At 42.8% G+C, this 20,871-nt stretch overlaps 1 protein-coding gene across 1 annotated transcript in view; it reads left to right on the top strand.

The window, feature by feature from the left end:
- ndst2a (N-deacetylase/N-sulfotransferase (heparan glucosaminyl) 2a) overlaps positions 1-13,976 on the top strand; it is a 15,861-nt gene extending 1,885 nt beyond the window's left edge. Inside the window, exons 2-13 of the mRNA XM_023425838.2 lie at positions 2,520-2,607; positions 3,552-3,706; positions 4,410-4,595; positions 6,460-6,588; positions 7,706-7,888; positions 8,286-8,382; positions 8,474-8,597; positions 9,407-9,581; positions 9,693-9,863; positions 11,640-11,749; positions 11,877-11,979; positions 12,157-13,976. Coding sequence (XP_023281606.1) covers positions 2,520-2,607; positions 3,552-3,706; positions 4,410-4,595; positions 6,460-6,588; positions 7,706-7,888; positions 8,286-8,382; positions 8,474-8,597; positions 9,407-9,581; positions 9,693-9,863; positions 11,640-11,749; positions 11,877-11,979; positions 12,157-12,282 — 1,647 coding nt within the window. The 3' untranslated portion in view covers positions 12,283-13,976. The remainder of the gene's footprint in view (positions 1-2,519; positions 2,608-3,551; positions 3,707-4,409; positions 4,596-6,459; positions 6,589-7,705; positions 7,889-8,285; positions 8,383-8,473; positions 8,598-9,406; positions 9,582-9,692; positions 9,864-11,639; positions 11,750-11,876; positions 11,980-12,156) is intronic.
- The last annotated feature ends 6,895 nt before the right edge of the window (positions 13,977-20,871 follow it).

Below are 20,871 nucleotides of genomic sequence, written 5' to 3'. Positions count from 1 at the left end.
AGTAGATTGTATTGACTCTAAAGCTTTGTTAATATCGCTGAAAACGCCGCAAAGGTAGACTATCAGGGGATATTTAACTACAAGGAGATTGGGTCGTTAAAGCGAATTGCTGCGATAGATGGCGATTAGAAATAGCGTAGCTACTTATCATGGCAACATCTAATGGCAGCTCATAGATGCCAGGGCATAGGAGTATACAGTGTTAGTCACATTGTCCCTCAGCTGCCACTGGAGGCCAGACCCAGAAGAAAACAGCGGTGTGAATCAATCGTTGACATCAAAACATCAGCACTGAAACAAAGGGCAATGGAGTCCGTGAGGAGTGCTTTCCATGCTCAACTGGCCACTGTCATGGACTCATTGCTGGCAGCCGCTGTGTGCGAAATAGCCAAGATCTTTGAGAGTAGCCTGTGTGAACAGCAGGCGGAGCTGGTGCAGAAAACAGACGAGATCTCCATCCTCCGAGGCAAGCTGGAGAAGGTCGAGAGGAGGCAGAAGGCCAAGAGCGGAGGGAGCGAGGAAGGGGAGATGCCATCAGGAGACAGAGAGGGCAGCTTGAGGCAGCAGACCCTAACAGGATCAGGTATTACACCTTATTCAACTCAGGAGTTAAATTCACGAGCAACACACCATGGTCATTGTGGTTGTAGGTCAGAAGAGTAGAAAACTTTAAAAGTGCACGTATCATGCTTGTAGTCTAGGACAATCTTGCAACCTCAGATGTATCTCAAACCCATCCATATCCATTTCTCAACCCCATTCTGCATTGAGATAAACCTTTTTTGTCAGAGTTTGAGAGTACTTCCACTATGCTTTGAGGATGAGCTACTCTACCTACCTTTCCCCTTTCAGAAGCACTTGTCATATACTGTCTTTAACCTCCTAGGACCTGGCGTCCACATATGTGGACCTCACATTTTGGGTTCTCTAGACCACAATACTAACTTTTTCTCAACAAGGGGCCTGGTGACCACATATGAGGATATTATACTGCCACTCAGTAATCGAAATTTAAAACTAATGTCCTCATATGTGGACATCATTTTTCTCAGGTCCCAATCAGCCTAAATAGCAAAGAGAAATTAAAAATGCACGCCCAGCAAGAGTTCAGGTCTTAGGAGGTTAAGACACAGCCAAGGGTTCAATAGCAGCTGAAATAAAACTTATGCTGACATGTGATTGAGTTTTGACTCAGGACTCATTCCTACATACATGATACTTGATATACACAGTCTCTAGAAGTGACCGTATGTGGTGTGACACCGACACTGAGAGACAAACCTCAAAGCTGCTGTGAGTGAAGGAAGTTGAATTTATGATTATTATAATAATCATACTTAAAGAGCTGTTTAGCCTGTCTTCAGCTTGGTTTTACGTTACTAATGCAAATCTGATCTCATGTTAGATTTTATTCCCAGCACTCTTCATGGCCCCTTGTAATTTAGACTGTGTGAAGGAGTCAGGTTCTGGGTTCAAGTCTCAGCCTTGCCCCCTCTGTGGGTTTTGTTGTTCCTGTAGTGTGATAGTGTGGATTTCTTCCAGGGAGATCCAGGTCAGGTGAGGTGGGGGCTAAATTTCCCATCAGTAAGTGACTGGATGTCTTTCATTACATGCTCATGTCAGTCTCTGTGTCAGTGGCTGAGAGTTTTCAGTGACACTGTGATGAGGCCTGTCGTGAACTCTATGAAAGGTCTGTTGAAGTGGAGCACAGCTTTATTTTTTCATCTGAAAAGTTAAACAGTTTATGTCCTAATTGTGTATTTGGGCTTTATACTTCTCTTGTGCAGGTATATGTACATAAATATATCTTTTATACTTACAGTGGCTTCACAAAGTATTCAAACCCTTTTACTTTGCACTTTGAGTTTGTTTCCAAGAAGACAATAACGGTGAAATGGAAGACGTGTGGTGCCACCAGGAATCTTCCATGAGTTGGCTGTTCAGCCAGGAACCCTATGGTCCCTCTAACAGAGCTTCCTGCTGCAGCTTCTGCTTCCTGCAGAGACGAGAGAACCTGCTGGAAGGACCACCATCTCAGCAGCTTTCCATCAGTCAGGCCTTTCTGGAAGACTGGCTAGACAGAGGCCACTTTAATTTAAGATTCTCTGTTCTAATGAGAGAGAAATCGATCCTTGCTCATCACCGGCTGATACCGTCCCTGCAGTGAGGCGTGGTGGTGGCAGGGACAGGGGGGCAGGACTGAGGGAAGGATGAATGCTGCTAAAACCTGGAGTTATGGAGCTGATCTCTTGAGTGATTATACAAAACAGAAAATGAAAAGATGTCTTTCTTTAAAGTAACATGTTACTCAAATCAGCACAAAGACGGAGTATCAAAAGGGATAGTACAAAGTTCCAGTGTATTGCTTTGTATGAAATATATCACATGGTAAAAATATCAGTTGTTGCTACATGTGACTTGGGCCTTGATGAACTGGTCATTGTTTCTTTGAATAACTACCAGTAGAAAGTTGATGTTGTCATGCAGTAAGTGTGAACATATTTCTCCTCCTGTCACAGGCATTGCTCAACACTCAAAACAAACTGAGAGCACTGGTCCCTAAATTCACCTTCAACTTGGGATTTTCCGGAAAGTTTTATCACACAGGTACGTAACACCCGTCATTACTGTATCAACAGAGATTTCTGTTGCAAACATTGTGTTTTAACACAGCTGAGGATCTTCTGTGCATCTGTGCAGATGTTTCAGCCCTGGCAGTCTCAATATCCGACAGATCAGTAATAAAAAGGATTGTCTTGTATTTCTTTCCTCTCCTTGTGTATTTTGACAATTGATTAATGTTTAGACCTTATTGAACTGGTTTGACAGATCCTGCAATCAAGTGTAGTCAGCTGATTTATTTAAAGCCACTGACTCATATGACATGATAATTCATGTAATATGGAGGTTAAACCATAAACGGAGATCCTGAGACTGAGTACGCGCCCAATAGAAGATCTGGTCTGACATCAGTGAGTCTGGCTCACAGAAGCCTTTGACGGCACCGCTCCACATTAAGATATGTTTCTGAACATATTTCAACTAAAAATATTAGAAAACAGTAACATACTGTAGCTGTCAGGCTGTGTTCATGCACAGATCGTAGACAAAAGTAAGAAAAAAAAGATCCACACACTGACAGTCTGCAAGGATCCTCTGATCTTAACCTTCACTCCACAGTAACATCTGTTGGGGGATAAAAGCCTTGCTCAAGGGCACCTCAGTGGTAATGATGGAGGGGAAAGCTGTGCTCTTTCACTTTCCCCACCCAGATGAATCCTGGTCTGGGCACAGAAGCGTCACCCTTTCAATAACAAGTCCCAAAATATTTATTGTGATAGGTTTCAATTTAGTCTTAAAAAAAATTGATAAACAGTAATATTAAGCAAACAAATAATACACACAATAACTGTGTCAAATCAACTTTCACTTCAATAGTTAATATCCACACAGGTTGATGGCTAAAGCTCGCTCTCTCTCTCTCTCTCTCTCTCTCTCTCTCTCTCTCTCTCTCTCTCTCTCTCTCTCTCTCTCCCCCTCTCCCTCTCCAGGTACTGATGAGGAGGATCGGGGAGACGACATGCTGCTCCAACACAGGATGGACTTCTGGTGGTTTCCTCACATGTGGAGCCACATGCAGCCTCACCTCTTCCACAACGTCAGCGTGTTGGCTGAGCAGATGAGGCTCAACAAGATCTTTGCTCAGGTCAGCAGCACTGACACTGTCACAGTGTGAAGGAAGGAGGAGGAAGATCCACCAGAGTCCTGTCACTTCATATCTTACAACCGTTAACATAGTGCGTGTTACTCGTCACAGATTATTTAAGATAAAACGGCTCATAGAAGACTGCGTGCTTTTACTTTGAAAAGCGAAATGGTGACGTCAGCAGACGTGACGATCACGTTTTTTCCGAAAGTGACCGAGCGATACAAATCAATTTTGGTTCAGACTGGCGGAGAGTTCGTCTCAAAACTCAACAAGTGGAAAATTGCTTTTTCGCTTCACAAATAGAAAATTGATTCACAAATGTCTGTTTAAAAGTTGTAGATGTTTCGTTTAATATTTGCAAGATATTTTTGAGTTTACAAATGTATTTTTTGTATTTGTGGAAGGTGTTTTATCTGTTCCCATGAATAATATTTAGACAAATCTACCTCCATAGAAGGAGGATGTAGTTTTACTGGTTACATGATTAACTAAAGGAGTTTGTAGCAAAAGGATTTGTGTGTGTCCCTGCATCACTGGTGTAAGGACTATATGGCTACATGATTGGTGTCTGCTTGAAAAAGTATTAAGATCTTTTCTCTCTTCTACTTATTGTCTCTCCTCACAATAACATACTTTTTTACATTCTTGCCTGTTCCCCCCTCCACCTCCACCTCCTCACTCCACACAACCCTCTCTACAGGAGCACGGCATCCCGACAGACATGGGCTATGCAGTGGCTCCACACCACTCTGGGGTTTACCCGGTCCACAGCCAGCTCTACGAGGCCTGGAAGTCCGTGTGGGGCATCAAGGTGACCAGCACAGAGGAATACCCCCATCTGAGGCCGGCTCGGTACCGCCGCGGCTTCATCCATAATGGGATCCAGGTCAGTCTGCAGTCCTCGATACTTGCATTGCAGTAATGTTCCCATGGGTAAACTTTTCTCCACACTGACACACTTTTCAGAAAGTGATGATGAGTCAGCAGCTCCGCACAGCTGCACTCCTCTTTTCTATGTAACGGTGAGGAGACAGTTTTAGGAGAAAATAGCTCATTGTGAAATTGTGTATTAACCCATGACATTATTTCAGAAAATTGCCATTGTGTTTTTCAAATGAAACTTTGGATTTGAGCACCACAAATGGAGGGGTCCTGACAACATGGGGCCCTCCACTCACCTCCATTCTCTGTTAATAGATATCAGATATCAGACAGCAAGCAAACTTGACTTCACTTGACAAAGTTTCTGGAAGTTGTTCACAGTGTCTCACAGCAGCACGTCTCATAAACATTATCATCACATATCACGAAATAAATAAAAGAGATAACTTCCTAGTTGTTGGGTAGAGTGAGAAGCCTGCACAGTGCAGAGAAGCAGGGCCTCAGTATATCAGGAAAAAACACTCTTGAAATGATTGTTTTGTTGGACAAAGACCTGCAGCACCTCCTAGAGGACAGAAGTGGAACAGATATGATTTTACTACTGTGGAAGTAAACTAAAAATACAGTATGTAATCCTCAGCCTTTTCCAGAAGTCATGAATATAGCAGTAAGAACTGTGATTGGATAGTTACCCATGTTACAAACACTGTGTGGATCAGAGCCAGATAACTGCTCCACTGCTGTTTCCTCATAAAGCTGCACTTTTATTCAGGAAAAGACACAGTAATGGATTTTGACTGGAGGGGATTAAACACATGCAGAATAACATTTCATTTACCCTTGTGTATTGCTCCCAGATGTATACTGACGCATCATCAATTAAAAATGCTGCTTCGTGTGTCTTTGTTTTGAAAGCTGTGCAGCTCCAGGCTTTTAATGAAGTGCAATGACAGCGATGCACAGTGCAAACAAATGATCCACAAGACCAGGTCAAAAGTACGTCTGGACCTCGATTGGTCACTGAGCGAAACTGAGGATGTAGTTGAAGACTGTTCTGGAGCTGCGTCGTATTTGCATTCAGTCTAGTGTCAGCTGGTTTAACTGTTCTCTTCTCTCTTCTTCTCTGTGATTACATATACAGTATTCAATACAGCTCAATTCACAATACAGCTGCTCTAATTGGCGTGTTTTTATTCCTTCACGTGGCGACAGTCACAGCACGAGACGTATTGTTTTCCGGTTGTCTGTCCGTCCGTACATGGATGCAGTATGTCAGTAACACCTTGATGGAACTTTTGGTCGTCAAAGGTCAAGGTCACAGTGATCCCATGTTCTTGTGAACGTAATATATCAGGAATGCCCAGAGGGAACATCACATCACACACTGACACACTGTGACCTTCGCACATTATCTATGACGCGATTTAACTCAAATGTCTGTAAGGATAAAAGGAAGTGATGACATTTTATATCCAAAAGGTCAATTTCGCTGTGACATCATAATGTTCTGCAAAAACACTTATGGCCATTATTCAACACTGTAACTCAGGAAGGAGAGACTGTGACCATATTGACTGGTTGGTGGAGGGATACAGCTACAACTAAGTCCACTTACTGGTGACTCTGATAATGAAAGTAGCTCAGGTTTGTCCAAAAAGTTGCTACATTTCTCGCTTGGTACCTTTTTTTTGCAAAAAGTCTCTAAATCTAGCGACAGATGACTAATACTGACTAATTACTGACTCTTGCCAAGTCTTGATCTGAAAAAGTAGCTAAAATGCCGTGAGTATGTAAAAATGTCCACAAGATAGAGACTGAGGACGGATGTGAATATACACCAAAACACCGACGATCTCTTTGTGTTGCAGGTGTTGCCCCGGCAGACGTGCGGTCTGTTCACCCACACAATCTTCTACAATGAATACCCAGGAGGCTCAAAGGAGCTGGACAAGAGCATCAGAGGAGGAGAACTCTTCCTCACTGTCCTCCTCAACCCTGTAAGAAAACCTCCCCCATGTTCACTACTGCACTAATCTGTGTGTGTGTGTGTGTGTGTGTGTGTGTGTGTGTGTGTGTGTGTGTGTGTGTGTGTGGTGTCCAGTTGTATTTGTCTTTAATTGTAATAGATGTGTGGTATCACGTTACTTTAAGAAGCCTTATTTAGCATTCATAAACATTTAGTAAAGGTTTATAAACCACTATAATGCAGTTATAAGCAGATAAGACGAGATAGACCACTGCTGCTACTGGATGACTGCACTGATTAGTCCATGTTGACTGTCTTTGTAAATCATGCACTGTTCATCCAGCATGATGACGGCACTCTTGGACATCAGTTTGTCACGTTAACAACCCAACGAGCAGCTTCTCCTGTGATAGGGAGATTCCTGTCATGGAAGGTTAAGGCCTCAATGAAGAGAGTGCGCAGGATGTCTTACGTTGAGGATGTTTATTGAAGCTTGGCCGAAGCAGAACATGCCACCTCAATTGTACCTGAAAGGTCCCCTGTGGTTTGTCTTTATTCAGTTTCTCCACATTCCCAGAAAACAACTCACGCTCGTGTGCTGGTTACATAAAAGAGAGTCATTTATTACTGACCGTCCAGGGTCTTGTGTTATCAGCCTCGTCTCCAGCCCTATCACTGAAGAGAAACAGCTATGTCCGGGGGAGCTGCCTGAGCGTCTCCTCCTGTAAGATTTAAAGACAGAGACAAAATTCCTTTACATCCTGCTGCTGTCCAGCTTCCCAACAGAAGAAAACAAAGAGTGGTAAGTGGGTCAGGACTCAGATCCTGGAGAAGGTGCAGCAGTCCTTCCTTCCCGAGTATTTTTAGGCTTTGGCCACATGGTGCCAGGACAACATCTTCTCTCAACATCAACAAGTCAAACGGGATGATTGTGGCTCCACAGGAGGAGTTTGAGTTCACAGCTACATTAATAAATCTGCTTCAAACTACATTATAATGTGTTTAACATTTGACCTGCTTATAAATGCTACATAGGGGATTTACAGTAAAGTGTAAGCGCTATTTTGTGTGAGTGAGTGAGTGAGTGAGTGAGTGAGTGACAGTAAATGTAAATAAACTAACTTGGTCCTTTGTGCCTCTCAATCCAGATCAGTATCTTCATGACCCACCTGTCAAACTACGGCAACGACCGGCTCGGTCTCTACACCTTTGAGTCTTTGGTGAAGTTCGTCCAGTGTTGGACGAACCTCCGGCTGCAGACTCTGCCCCCCGTCCAGCTTGCTGAGAAATACTTCCAGATCTTCCCTGAGGAGAGGGACCCGCTCTGGCAGGTCGGTGCACTGATTGTGGTTTTGAAGACTAACAGATCATATTTCTACCCACAGCTGTTTGAGATTAAAATGAACTTTGTTTGGAGGAACGGAGAAGACTTTGTTTAGAATTGGACATTTTACTGTCTTAATGGGTTTTTAGAGGAATAACTTATGAAGCTGTCCTTCCTTTGGACTGTTCATTATTTACATCATAGCCAGTTATTAAATCATTATCCATCATTAAATCAAGCAAAGGTTAAAATAATGTTTGTCCTGGTGAAAACGCCTCAGGTGTCCAACATTTTTTCTTCCGTTTTTTCTAAAATGTTTCTTTGAGCTGCTGGTGGAAAAAAGGGAACATGTTGAAGAGTTGAATGTATTTGCTCCTTCGTTAAATGAACCTCCCTATTCTCAGAACCCTTGTCATGACAAGAGACACAAAGACATCTGGTCTAAAGAAAAAACCTGTGACCGACTCCCCAAGTTCCTCGTCATTGGACCACAGAAAACAGGTACCACGCTCTCTCTGGCTCCGTCTGCATCTTTATCTTTGTCTGTATGTTTATTTCTTCATTATGATAATTGTTTTGTGTTTGCTCAAAGGCACTACAGCGCTTCATTCATTCCTGAGCCTCCACCCAGCGATCACCAGTTCCTTCCCCAGCCCCACCACCTTCGAGGAGATCCAGTTCTTCAGTGGAGTAAACTATGACAACGGGATCGACTGGTAAAGACCCGCACTACCACAGTCTGAACGCTGCCTTACGAACCAGCAGCTGAATTATCCACAGAGGTTTCCTCTCCATAACAAACACACCAGGGGATTAGAACCAGTAGAAACACCTATAAAGCAGTTTCCCTTTAAAACTCAGAGATTCACCGACGCTCTTCAGTGACACAGGACAGGACGTCTCCAGCAGCTGGGAGCTGAGCTGTCTAACATTTCCTCAGCTTGTTTCTCTGATAACTTCAGATCCAGACGTCCGACGACTAAAATCCTTCATCTGGTTCAAATATAGAGCTGAAAACCACCAAGGTGGAAAAAGTGTCTGTGGCTTAAAACCAGATAAAAGTCAATGTTGAGCTTCTGTCAGACAAACACACTGACACATGATCATAGAGGATATGATGTCATCGACAGGCGACCAATGAAATTTTACCATGATTAAAATCACATTTCTCTGGTTGGAGAATTGATGGAAACATTTGTGATAATGTAAGAACACAACTCAACAACATAGAGAACAGAGGTCTAGATGTTTTAGACATTTTAATGTGGGAAAGTTACAAATTTTTAACTTTAATTCCACAATCTGTTGTTCACTAACAGAACCGGGGCAGTTTCTATGTCATGCTGACTTTAGGGTGTAAATACTAGATCTGTTTTCACTATGGCATTGAAGAGTCTTCTCTGTTGACCAGTGTCACAAATCACTGTGAAATGGTAACACAATAAAACATCAGATGGTTGAGGAATGTGAAGACTTTTTAAGGCGTTGTTAACTAGTTCTTGTTTTGTCTGTGCTCTCTCTTCAGGTACATGGACTTCTTCCCATTCCCTTCTAATGTCAGCACAGATTTCATGTTTGAAAAAAGTGCCAACTACTTTGACACAGAGGTGGCTCCTAAGAGAGCTGCCGCCCTGCTACCTAGAGCCAAGATCCTGGCAGTGCTCATCAATCCATCGGACCGGGCGTATTCCTGGTACCAGGTGAGAAACATCACACACTCTGCTGGTAGAAGTGCACACACACCCAAGACTGTGTCAGTCCAAACCCTTTTCACCGTTATATTTGATTGTTGTGTTGGTTAATGACCACAGCACCAGAGGGCCCACCAGGACCCCGCAGCCCTCAACAACACTTTCCATTTAGTGGTGACGGCCGGGCCCTCGGCCCCCAAGGACCTGCTGGCCCTTCAGAGACGCTGCCTTAATCCCGGGGCCTACGCTACTCACCTGGAGCGCTGGCTGCAACACTACCAACCCAGCCAGGTAACACACAGCACTCACCTGGTAACCTGCCCTGTCATATTCAACACCTGTGTCCATCCAGATGTTTTTATGATGAATGATTAGTTTCCAGCAACAGCGAACATATACTGTAGCATCTCTGCTCACCAGTTTCCTGCGGAGGAGCTGGTGATTACGCTGGTAGTTCTGTCATTATTTGTAATTATACTGGTAATAGTAGCTGTTGATAAAGTTCCAGTGCACTTCACAAGCTCAACATGAAACATGAACCACAGGGAACAACACAAGCAGCAGCAGCAGCTTCTGAGATCTGAGCTACAAGCTTTCAGAGAACGGATGATAACACATCTGTTCACACTGACCTCTGACCGTCCCTCTGAGATGTTGTCTTGTTATTCTCCGGTCTGTAATCCGTCTGTACGGTACTGTTTACATGTTTAACCTCTAGAGGTTACTGACAGTGAATCTGACAACATGTTTGAAGAGCTGAGATCTGAGCCTGGCCTCCATTACAGCAAATAAACTACTTTCATTACATGTATCATTATTACTAAAGGAAGCAGAGGAATAACTAAACATAAGACACAGCGAGCAGAGAGAGCAGGAGAGAGGGAGAGAGAAGTCATAAGTAACGAGGCTTCGTACTAACGACTATGACCAACTCTACATATCAAACACGGAGTCAGACATAAAGACCTGCCTCTAATAAAAGTCTCTCTCTCAATTCAACAGGCTTTATTGGCATGACATCTCCAATGTGTGGAAAGGAAAGGAATTAAATAATCAAGGAAAGACAGATGGAAAAAAAAAAATGTCAATAACAATATTAATATAATCAAATACAATATTTAGCTCTATCTCTCTGGTTATGGTTGTAATAAAGGCAAAAGCCTGAAAAATAACTTTAAAAAAAAGAAGATATTGTGTCTCTTCTGACCATGTTACAGTAAATCCAGCTGTAATCACAGCTCACTCTTTGTCTTTCATTAATGTGTTTGCTGATTTTGTCAGATGATGTCACAGTCATAAAATCAGGATTTGACCAGAGGTCCAGACACACACTAGGTTCTGAGCTAGACTTGTTTGTTATTTTTAGGGCAGTTTTTATGCCTTTATTTAATAGAGAATGTGGACAGAGTCAGGAAATGCAGGAGAGAGAGTGGTAGAGAGACATGCAATAAAGCGTCCAGCTGGCCAGGAGTCTTTTGCCCCCCGATGTCCACTCACAGATGTAACTCTCCAGATGAAACATTGTATGGACAGAACATTAAGATGCTTTTTCTATTTTGTTGCTATAGATACCATTCAGCACAAACAACACATCATATGGCAGTTAAGGATATATTAAATGTCACAGCAGGTCTCAGAATTATACTTACTGACCTGCATGAGTCCCTATGATTCAGCGTGCGTGCGTGCGTGCGTGCGTGCGTGCGTGCGTGCGTGCGTGTGTGTGTGTGTGTGTGTGCTAATTAGGGTTGAAGGATGGAGAAGGTCAGATGCTGTGGTCAGATGAGGAGAGGCAGAATGAATATTTGAGGTCGCATGTAAAGCTTCATGAGTGAAAATGACAGTCAAACATCTCAATACAGAGACGATAAGGTGTGTGGCTGTGCAAGTCCTGCCTGACACTTCTTTCTAGTGCTGAGTATATGAGGCTGCAGGATGGTGTGTGTGGGACTAAATCAAAATAAGCTACAGTGTGTGTTCATGGTCACTGATGTGTTTATGGACAACAGGGGAATAAGATATAACAGGCTTTGATACACACACTTCTTGTTCTTGTGTGTGTTGTAGTTGCACATTGTGGACGGGGCCCTGCTGCGGTCCAACCCAGCTCTGGTGATGGAGGGGATCCAGAGATTCCTCGGTGTCACTCCCGTCTTCAACTACACCCAGGCTCTAATGTATGTAACACACTGTCACACACACACTCACTGTACATCCAGAGAACCTGTATCCTTAAAGAAACAGTTCAGTGTTTCCATAAACCTCATAGGAGAAGAGTCTACTACAACTTGATGTTATCTGCAGGTACGATGACAGCAAAGGTTTCTGGTGTCAGCGGGTGGAGGGAGGTCGAGCCAAATGTCTGGGGAAGAGTAAAGGCAGGAAGTATCCGGAGATGAGTCCTGAGGTACGTCGACACTTCACACTGTCACTCGCTGACCGGCATGTGCATCGGCTCGTTAAATCATCTTCAGTCTTGTATCGGATCAGATTATGTTCCATCATTCTCTTGATCTCTGACCTCTCCTGGTGTGTGTGTGTGTGTGCGTGTCTATGCGTGCGTGTGTGTGTGTGTGTGTCACAGTCGCGTGCCTTTCTGGCTGAGTACTACCATGAGCACAACATGGAGCTGCTACGTCTTCTGAATCGTTTGGGTCAACCGCTGCCGTCCTGGCTCCGCCAAGAACTCCAGAGCACCAGCTGGAGCTGAGGCCACAGGCTCCCAGACAGACAGACTGACAGACAGACACACCACAGAGGAGCCGGGGACTGGAGTCTGTGGATGAGCCAACTCTTGGCTGTGGATTAGACTGGACTATCTAATCTGGAACCAACAGCAGCACACATTAAAAGAGCTGATGTTACTGGTGCTCCTGTTCCATGGCAAAAAGAAGACAGCATGAGATCTTTGTGAAGGTGCTGGTCCCTGGTGAAGAAGGATCCCAGTGCACCCTCCCTCCAGATCATGACTTGTTGCCAACCTGCTGCTCACACCGGGCAGCCGTCAGCCTCAGCTGGTGTGTGTGTGTGGGACGACGTCAGTTTGCTGTGGATCCAGAGGGACTGGGTGACCAGCAGGTTTCAGACCGCCTTAACGTGAGGAGAGAAACTCACAGGATGAGACCATGCAGATGTGGAGTGTGTGACTGGACACAGGACTAACATGCACACACACACACACACACACACACAAACACACACGTCTCATCTCTCCACATGATGATTGTAAAGCAGTCTATTTTCAAAAGCAATTGTATATGTTAGGTTTGAGGGGGAGCAGACTGACCGGCAGCCTGAAACAGACAGTTCAGACAGACAGTTCTCTGTTACACACACATCTACCTGCAGGTAGGAGCAGCAGTCAGGCTGCTTCGTCACCTTCTCTCCTCACAGTCTGTTCACTGTAGAAACAGACCTGTTCAAATGGATTGAGTTAATATGATGATAGGTCAGTGTATTTATCATGTTTAGATTTGGTCCAGGCTGTGCCCACACCAACATCCTGTCAGCGAGCAGCTCGTCACACCGACCTGTTCTCCACAGCAGCTACAGTCTCCCTCCATCCTCCAGCCTTCATTTCTTTAATTCACCATCCATGTTCAGACGAACGCGGTGAGCCACACGACGCACTGTTGTGTAACAGTGACGCTGTAAGACGTGATCTTCAGATATTTCAGTTGATACATAACGTCAGTGTGAAAGTCGAGGTTTCACCTCAGCTCTTCAGAATGGAGTGAGCTGTGTTGGTGACATTCAGTAACAGTCGTTAGTGTTTTTTTCACGGCTCTGGCTGGAGACTTGAAATAGCTGCTGATGCTCATGGGTACTGTAGTATTAAGAGTCGTTGTACATACAATGAAACAGAGTTGTTATTTACAACTGTAGCTACTTTCCAAGAGACTCGTGTGTTTTTAGTGCTGAGGACCATTATTATTATTATTAATTGGAAATGATTCACTTCTTTTATTTAATCATCACTCAGAAAGTGTTTTCACCATTTGAATAGTGATAAATAGTGAAGCAGCTGTTGACACTGATTCTGACACGATGTGATCATGAGGCACAAACCTGGACCAGAGCTATTTCAGACCTGGTGTGGGTGGATTGTGTTTGACTGTGAGAGGGCGACCTCAGTCAGTGAGAGCTGCACTCTGGGTAAAATAAACCCCATCACATGTCAGATATCCTCAAAAACCAAAACACACACACACAGACACACACACACACACACGTATGTGTGTGAGGACGGTAACCTACGATTGTCAGAGGACAAGAGGACAGAGGAGAGCTGTGTGGAGACTGATCAGAAGCTGCTGTCTTGTTGTTTTCTGTTTGTTTTGTATAAATGTCAAAAAGGCCAACACTGTATCATCTCTAATAAACACATAGAGAGGTTGGACATGATGGCTGCTTCCCCTTCTCTTCCCTCACTCACCCTCATGTAGAAATATTCAACCTTAGGACAACAGCCTCAGCGAACCACACGCAGGATGGAAACAGGTTCTGATGAGGATTTGAAGGAGGCTCAGGTACAGTGATGACAGTGATGACAAGGTTTGATTCGGTGTTTGTGCACACTGACCACTCAAAACCAATCCAAAGCGGTTTTAGCAAATATATTATTTATATGTCTCCATGCCGACGACAGTCAGAGCCGGAGATTCTGTGTGATATCTCAGTAACGCCTTGACAGAACTTCTTCATTTGGCTCAGAAATTCACTAGGACTCAAAGAGTGATTACAATTTGTTGGTCAAAGGGCAAAGTCAATGTGACCCATTTCTTGAAGTGGAAAAAAGAAGGTGTCAGTACTCACCTGTGCATTGGCCCATATAAGCAAGTGTGTGTGTGTGTGTGTGTGTGTGTGTGTGTGTGTGTGTGTGTGTGTGTGTGTTAGTGTGACTCCACATCTGTCAGAGGAGGCATGTGATAGACCCTTATTATCAAACTACCACTCCATGTTCCTATGGACAGCAGCATCAAAGATCTCTGAATTAGCACAGACAGACTCTGCTAGGATTAACTTGATTTGTTGAGATGTAACATGTGACTCAATTAGTGCCCTCTGGGTAATGCAGTTCATATAGGGTCCAGAACCTGAAATGAGCAGAAATGTACAGTACACTGTAAATGTACAGTACACTAAAGAGTAAAATAAAGAAGGGCTGGTACTGCAGTTTAACTTCAATGTCTATAAGGATAAAATGAAGTGATGACATTTTATATCCCAAAGGTCAACTTCACTGTGACATCATAATGTTCAGCATAAACACCTCTGGTCATTATTCAACACTGTAACTCAGGAAGGAGAGACTGTGACCATTCTTGCTGATACTTGGTGGGTTGGTGGAGGGATACAGTGTGAGGTGGTGATTCTAGTTGATAAGAGGGACACACTACCTACTGGCTGGTGCAGTGTCAATGCACACACACACACACACACACACACACACACACATACATTGTTCCTGTAGGGGACAGACCCTGAGAAAGCTTAAAACTGAGACCAGTTCATTGATGGCTACAAGAAGAAGTAACATCAGTCCAAGAACAAGATGATGTTCTCAACTGGGACAAGTGTTCATGAAAAGCCTCAAACACACACACACACACACACACACACACACACACAGAACAGCAGCTATAAAAGGAGATATCACAAATTGCGCTCATCCATTGTGTCTTCATCTTCATCTGCAGGTTTACCTGCAGCTGTTGCTTTCCTTCCTGACAGGTGTAAACAGCTCCCACCTGTGGACAGTGTGCAGCTGGCTGAATGTGACTGTGTGTGTGTGTGAGGGTGAGGGTCAGTCTGCAGAGTGATGGGCTCTCTGGGCTGGTTGGTGCATGGCGCCGTCACAGTGACACAGGAACCTGAGACACAGACAGCAGTGATGTCACAGCTCTGTGGAGGCTGAGACATGATGAAAGAAAGCGTTTAAGGATCAACAGCCTCAACAACTACACACAAAAATACTTTAATACTTCAAACACATGGATCGCAAGTAACATTGTAGAGAAACACACACACACAGAGTTGCTCCAAGAAAATCTTGGCCTTAATCTTTGCACAGCTGTCAGCCACCACCCCCACACACACACACACACACTCACTCACACATACACACACAGAGACAAGATGATTTCTTTATATCCTTCCACAAACACACACTTGCAGCACCATACATCTGTAATCTCCTCTGGTGTCGCTGGGGTCATGAATAGTGTTTCCAGGACGACTCACAGTGAAGCGTTTTAAGCGCCAGTGCACCGACCATCAGAGGCGGTAAACTCTACATCATTATGGTCAGTGGTGGATGAGGTCAGAGGGACAGTCACTCTGAGGGCTTTAAGTGATCGTGCGTGAGAAGCCAGACTCATCCTCCCATCTTCAAAGTTTCTATTGTATTTCTTCCAATATTCACCTCAACACTAACCAGCGATAGAAATTCCTCGAATGTTTCTCTGCGGTGGCCGACACATATAAACAACACAGAGATGAAGATTCAGCAGGTAAACAGCTGTTTTTATTCTATAAGAAAAATATATGTTTTATTCACAGCCAGAAGACAAAACTATTGATGTTCCAGCTTGTAAATTTTCATCTGAGCAGGATCCAAAATGTCCTTTTTATTGTGTCTAAATCACTTCAACACACTCGTTGTGTCCACTGCTGCTTCTGCAAACATCTGACACTACTGGAATAAAACAGAGGTGTTTACACATTTGTGTACTCTCCAGTTCAGTTCAATGCCTTTGTTGTCATTGCGCAGTGTACAACCAGATTCTTTCCAGTGGCACATACAGTAAACATAACTACATACAAGTAGACACATTACAGTCTATAAGTAAATATCAAACAAACAACAAAATAGTTTAAAAAACGGAGAAGTGAACTGAATAAGTACATGTTTGTTCTCAACATTGGTGGGGACACCACAACCTCTTATGCAGTTTTACATATTTACATTTAAATAGAAACTATTCACAGAAACAGATCAAAGACTAAAAGTAAACTTTAGGAAATTACCTGGAAGAGAGTAAAATCAAGATTTTTGTGTCCAACATCAACATATATACTTACAGAACTGTGCAAAGGTTTTAGGTAGGTGTGAAATAATGCTGTAAACTAAGAATGCTTTCAAAAATGGAAGTGTTAATGGTTTATTTTCATCAATTAACAAAATGCAGTGAAACAGAAGAGAAATCTAAATCAAATTCTTCTAGGTTCACTTGCACACAGTTTTTGAAGGAACCCGGCTGGTAGGTTGTTCCAAACATCTTGGAGAACTAACCACAGATCTTCTGTGGATGTAGGTTTCCTCAGATCCTTCTGTCTCTTCATGTAATCCCAGACAGACTCCATGATGTTGAGATCAGGGCTCTGTGGGGGCCGTAACATCACTCCCAGGACTTCTTGTTCTTCTTTACGCTGAAGATAGTTCTTAATGACATTGGCTGTACGTTTGGGGTCGTTGTCCTGCTGCAGAATAAATTTGGGGCCAATCATACACCTCCCTGATGGTATTGCATGATGGATTAGTATCTGCCTGTATTTCTCAGCATTGAGGAAACCATTAATCCTGACCAAATCTCCAACTCCATTTATAGAAATGCAGACCCAAACTTTGCAAGGAACCTCCACCCTGCTTCACTGTTGCCTGCAGACGCTCATTATTGTTCCGCTCTCCAGCCCTTCGGCGAACAAACTGCCTTCTGCTACAGCCAAATATTTCAATTTTGACTCATCAGTCCAGAACACCTGCTGCCATTTTTCTGCTCCCCAGTTCCTATGTTTTCGTGCATAGTTGAGTCTCTTGGCCTTGTTTCCATGTCGGAGGAATGGCTTTTTGGCTGCAACTCTTCCCTGAAGACCACTTCTGGCCAGACTTCCCAGGACAGTAGACGGGTGTACCTGGGTCCCACTGGTTTCTGCCAGTTCTGAGCTGATGGCGCTGCTGGACATCTTCCGATTTTGAAGGGAAATAAGCTTGATGTGTTTTTCATCTGCTGCGCTACGTTTCCTTCGGCCGACCACTGCGTCTACGATCCTCAACGTTGCCCGTTTTTTTTGTGCTTCTTCAAAAGAGCTTGAACAGCACATCTTGAAACCCCAGTCTGCTTTGAAATCTTTGTCTGGGAGAGACTTTGCTGATGCAGTATAATTACCTTGTGTCTTGTTGCTGTGCTCATTGATGATCATTAGCACCTGTTTGGTATAAGTGGTTGATCATACACCTGACTATAATCCTACAAAATCCCTGACTTTGTGCAAGTGTATCTATAAGAATTGATGCTGGTTTGAAGGCAAAGGGTGGTGACACCAAATATTGATTTGATTTAGATTTTTCTTTTGTTCACTCACTTTGCATTTTGTAAATTGATAAAAAATAAACAATTATTATTTATATTTTTAAAAGCACTCTTAGTTTACAGCATTTTTTCACACCTGACTAAAACTTTTGCACAGTACTGCACATCAGTACTATACTCTTTTTTTTGGTGGCATGATATCTACAAAGTCCACAACCTGTTGGTATTGACAGCTTGAAGTTATATGTGCTGCAGTTCAGGCAATAGAAGAAAGGGAGTCATCTGAAATACGACATTTTCACCCATGCTTGAGGTCTGGACTGACACTGATCTGCTCTCGCCTCCTCCATGTCTGGCAGTAAGTGTTTGTCGGATGTTTAGCAGTGTTTTAAATGCAAAGTAGTCATGGTTAATCTGGCCAAAAGATATGAAGATACATATGAAGATCTTTTTTTTAGAAGAATCACAATCCACGATCTGAATCTTTATTTTACTCACCTTGTCCGCTGACGTCTTGGAGCAGGAGAAGAGGAAGAAGCACCCAACTGATGTGGGAGTCACACCACCAATGAAATCTGTGAGGGAGGGAGAGAAGCCGACAGCCACAAAGAGAACAGAGCAACATACTGCAAACAGCACAGTCATGGGAGTTGAGGTCAGGACTGGGAACAGGACTGCACTTCCCCCAGGTTGTCCAAACAACCATGAGGCCAGATGTCCTGTGGTCTGAGGAGGTTAAAAGGTTGTCCTAACTGATCTAACTGTCCCGCAGGAAGACGCCTGTGTCACACTCTCCCAAAAGAAAGAATCAAAGTATCAAGACCTACAGCAGGAATACAGGGAGCAAGGATTGCCTGCAGAATATTCCCTGCACAGTCATATAACACAAGTGATGAAAAACCAGTTTCACTTCTTTATGGACTTATGGCATGTTGAGAAACAATACAAATATAATATACATATATAAAAAAATAATAATAATAATTATAATAATAATATGATCAGTTTCAAGTAGTCAGAAGACAACAACAAATAACAGGAATAAAGGTGGATTATTGAACTTCCTCTAGCAGCAAATAAAATGTCGTTTCAGTGCAAAAAAATAAATATTGTTCATTTACTCAAAATTTACATTTACTGCCTTTAGTGCAAAGAGGATCAACTTAAATGTACAGCTTCTGAAATTTGGAACAATGGGGTTAAAGAGAACAACAACATAAACATACAGCTTACAAATCTTTATAAAGATAACAGATTATAAGTACTACATTAAAACTCATATTTACATCAGTGCAAAGAATTTACAGTATATACACAATATACAATGTAAACAACTGGGTTTAAACCAAAATGGGTTTTTCAAAAATACCTTTAAATAATATAATGTGAAAAATACACATATCAAAATTTGCTGAGAGAAAATATTTACAGTTTTTCAGGCTACATGTTTTCATCTAAGATGATTGATTAAGTTTGTGGTGTTACCCTCAGCCATACCAACAGTGGCCCTGGGAACTTTGCACATAACACTCGACTAATGAACAAATGAGGAACCAAACCATTTCCAAACTACAGAAACTGGAAGGGTGTGTGTGGAGCTGAGATATACGCTCATCCACCTGTCGCTCAAAGAGGCCACGCCCTCAATTATTCATAACTTTAAGCCTTAATAAAATGTAAACAGGTGAGTTATATAAACAGGTGTCATGAAGGAGGAAATTAGCTCTAGAGACCAAAACAGTTTTTGCACCAGGCTGTAAACATGTTTATTTCTGCTGTAAAGTTGGACATTTTAACATGGGAGTCTATGGAAACTGACTCACTGTTGGAGCCAGACTCTAGTGGTCATTAGAGGAACTGCAGCTTTTGGTTCTTCAGTGTTGATGCTTCATTTTTAAGCCTGGAGGTTGTTGCTTGATTTAAGTCCGGCTGCAAAATTGAGTTCTATAGAACTTTAACTTCCTCAAAGAATGATCACATGCACACTCTCTCCACACTCAAACTCACATCAGAAAATAATCACTACCACTTCATCAGTATAAAATACTGATAACAGACCTGAGAGCCGAGGAGAACCAATCATGAGAGTGTTAATTAGCATTAATGAGATAAATCTGTGATTACCGGGAAAAGTAATAAAGCTTCAGTGCTGGTAAAATCAGGCACAACACTCCAGTTGGCCATGGGATGTAACCAGCTCTCTGATTGGTTGGAGAGCTAACCAGTGGGTTTTACAGCACTGAAGCCCAGAGTGTCACAGAAAGGCTAACAGGAGAAGCTAAAGGACTAAGCTAATGGATTAGCTAACAGGAAAAAGACAAGCAGCTGGAAAAAGGAAATGGAAATAAAAAAATAAATTCCAGTTTTTAAAATGTTTTTTCAAATTCTGTTATTTATTCATGAATTCATAAATGTATTAAGTGTATAGACTGTTTTATGCTGTTTTGCAAATCTGAAGTATTTATCGATTAATTAATCATTCATTTATAAATTCTTTTTACAATTCCTTTAATGTAATGTTGTTAAACATTCACATGATCTTTTTAACCTTATCACAGCATATGCATTTTATTACAGAGCATGGCTTTTTAAACTTGTTCTTTGGACTCGTCACACTAACATGTCATCGTCGTCATGGTCGTTTGTGTCCTCCATGTTTTCTGACAGGATGTGGAATTGAAAAGCAGGAAGCTGGTGTGTTTGAAATTAGCTGCAGATGAGTCAAACAGTTCCCAGCTGATTTGTTTTGGCTGTCTGTTGTCTCATTGCCGCCTGAAACACACACATACACACACACACAGGCCCACTGAGTATTGCAGTTTCCATAGCAACAGTAATAGTGATGGAGAGTGGGTTGGTGTTGGTGGGAGGGTTGCAGGGAGGTTGAGCAAGAGATCGACAGAGTGTGTTAAACTAAGGCAGTGAGTGAGGTAAGAGTGGAGCTGAGTGTGTGTGTGTGTGTGTGTGTGTGTGTGTGTGTGTGTGTG

Source organism: Seriola lalandi, unplaced genomic scaffold (assembly GCF_002814215.2).
Source record: "Seriola lalandi dorsalis isolate HSWRI2012SDOR001 ecotype SW California unplaced genomic scaffold, Sedor1 jcf7180002054795, whole genome shotgun sequence".
Classification (NCBI taxonomy): Eukaryota; Metazoa; Chordata; class Actinopteri; order Carangiformes; family Carangidae; genus Seriola; species Seriola lalandi.
The sequence above is the reverse complement of the archived record's forward strand: the minus strand, read 5'-3'. Positions and strand labels throughout refer to the sequence as shown.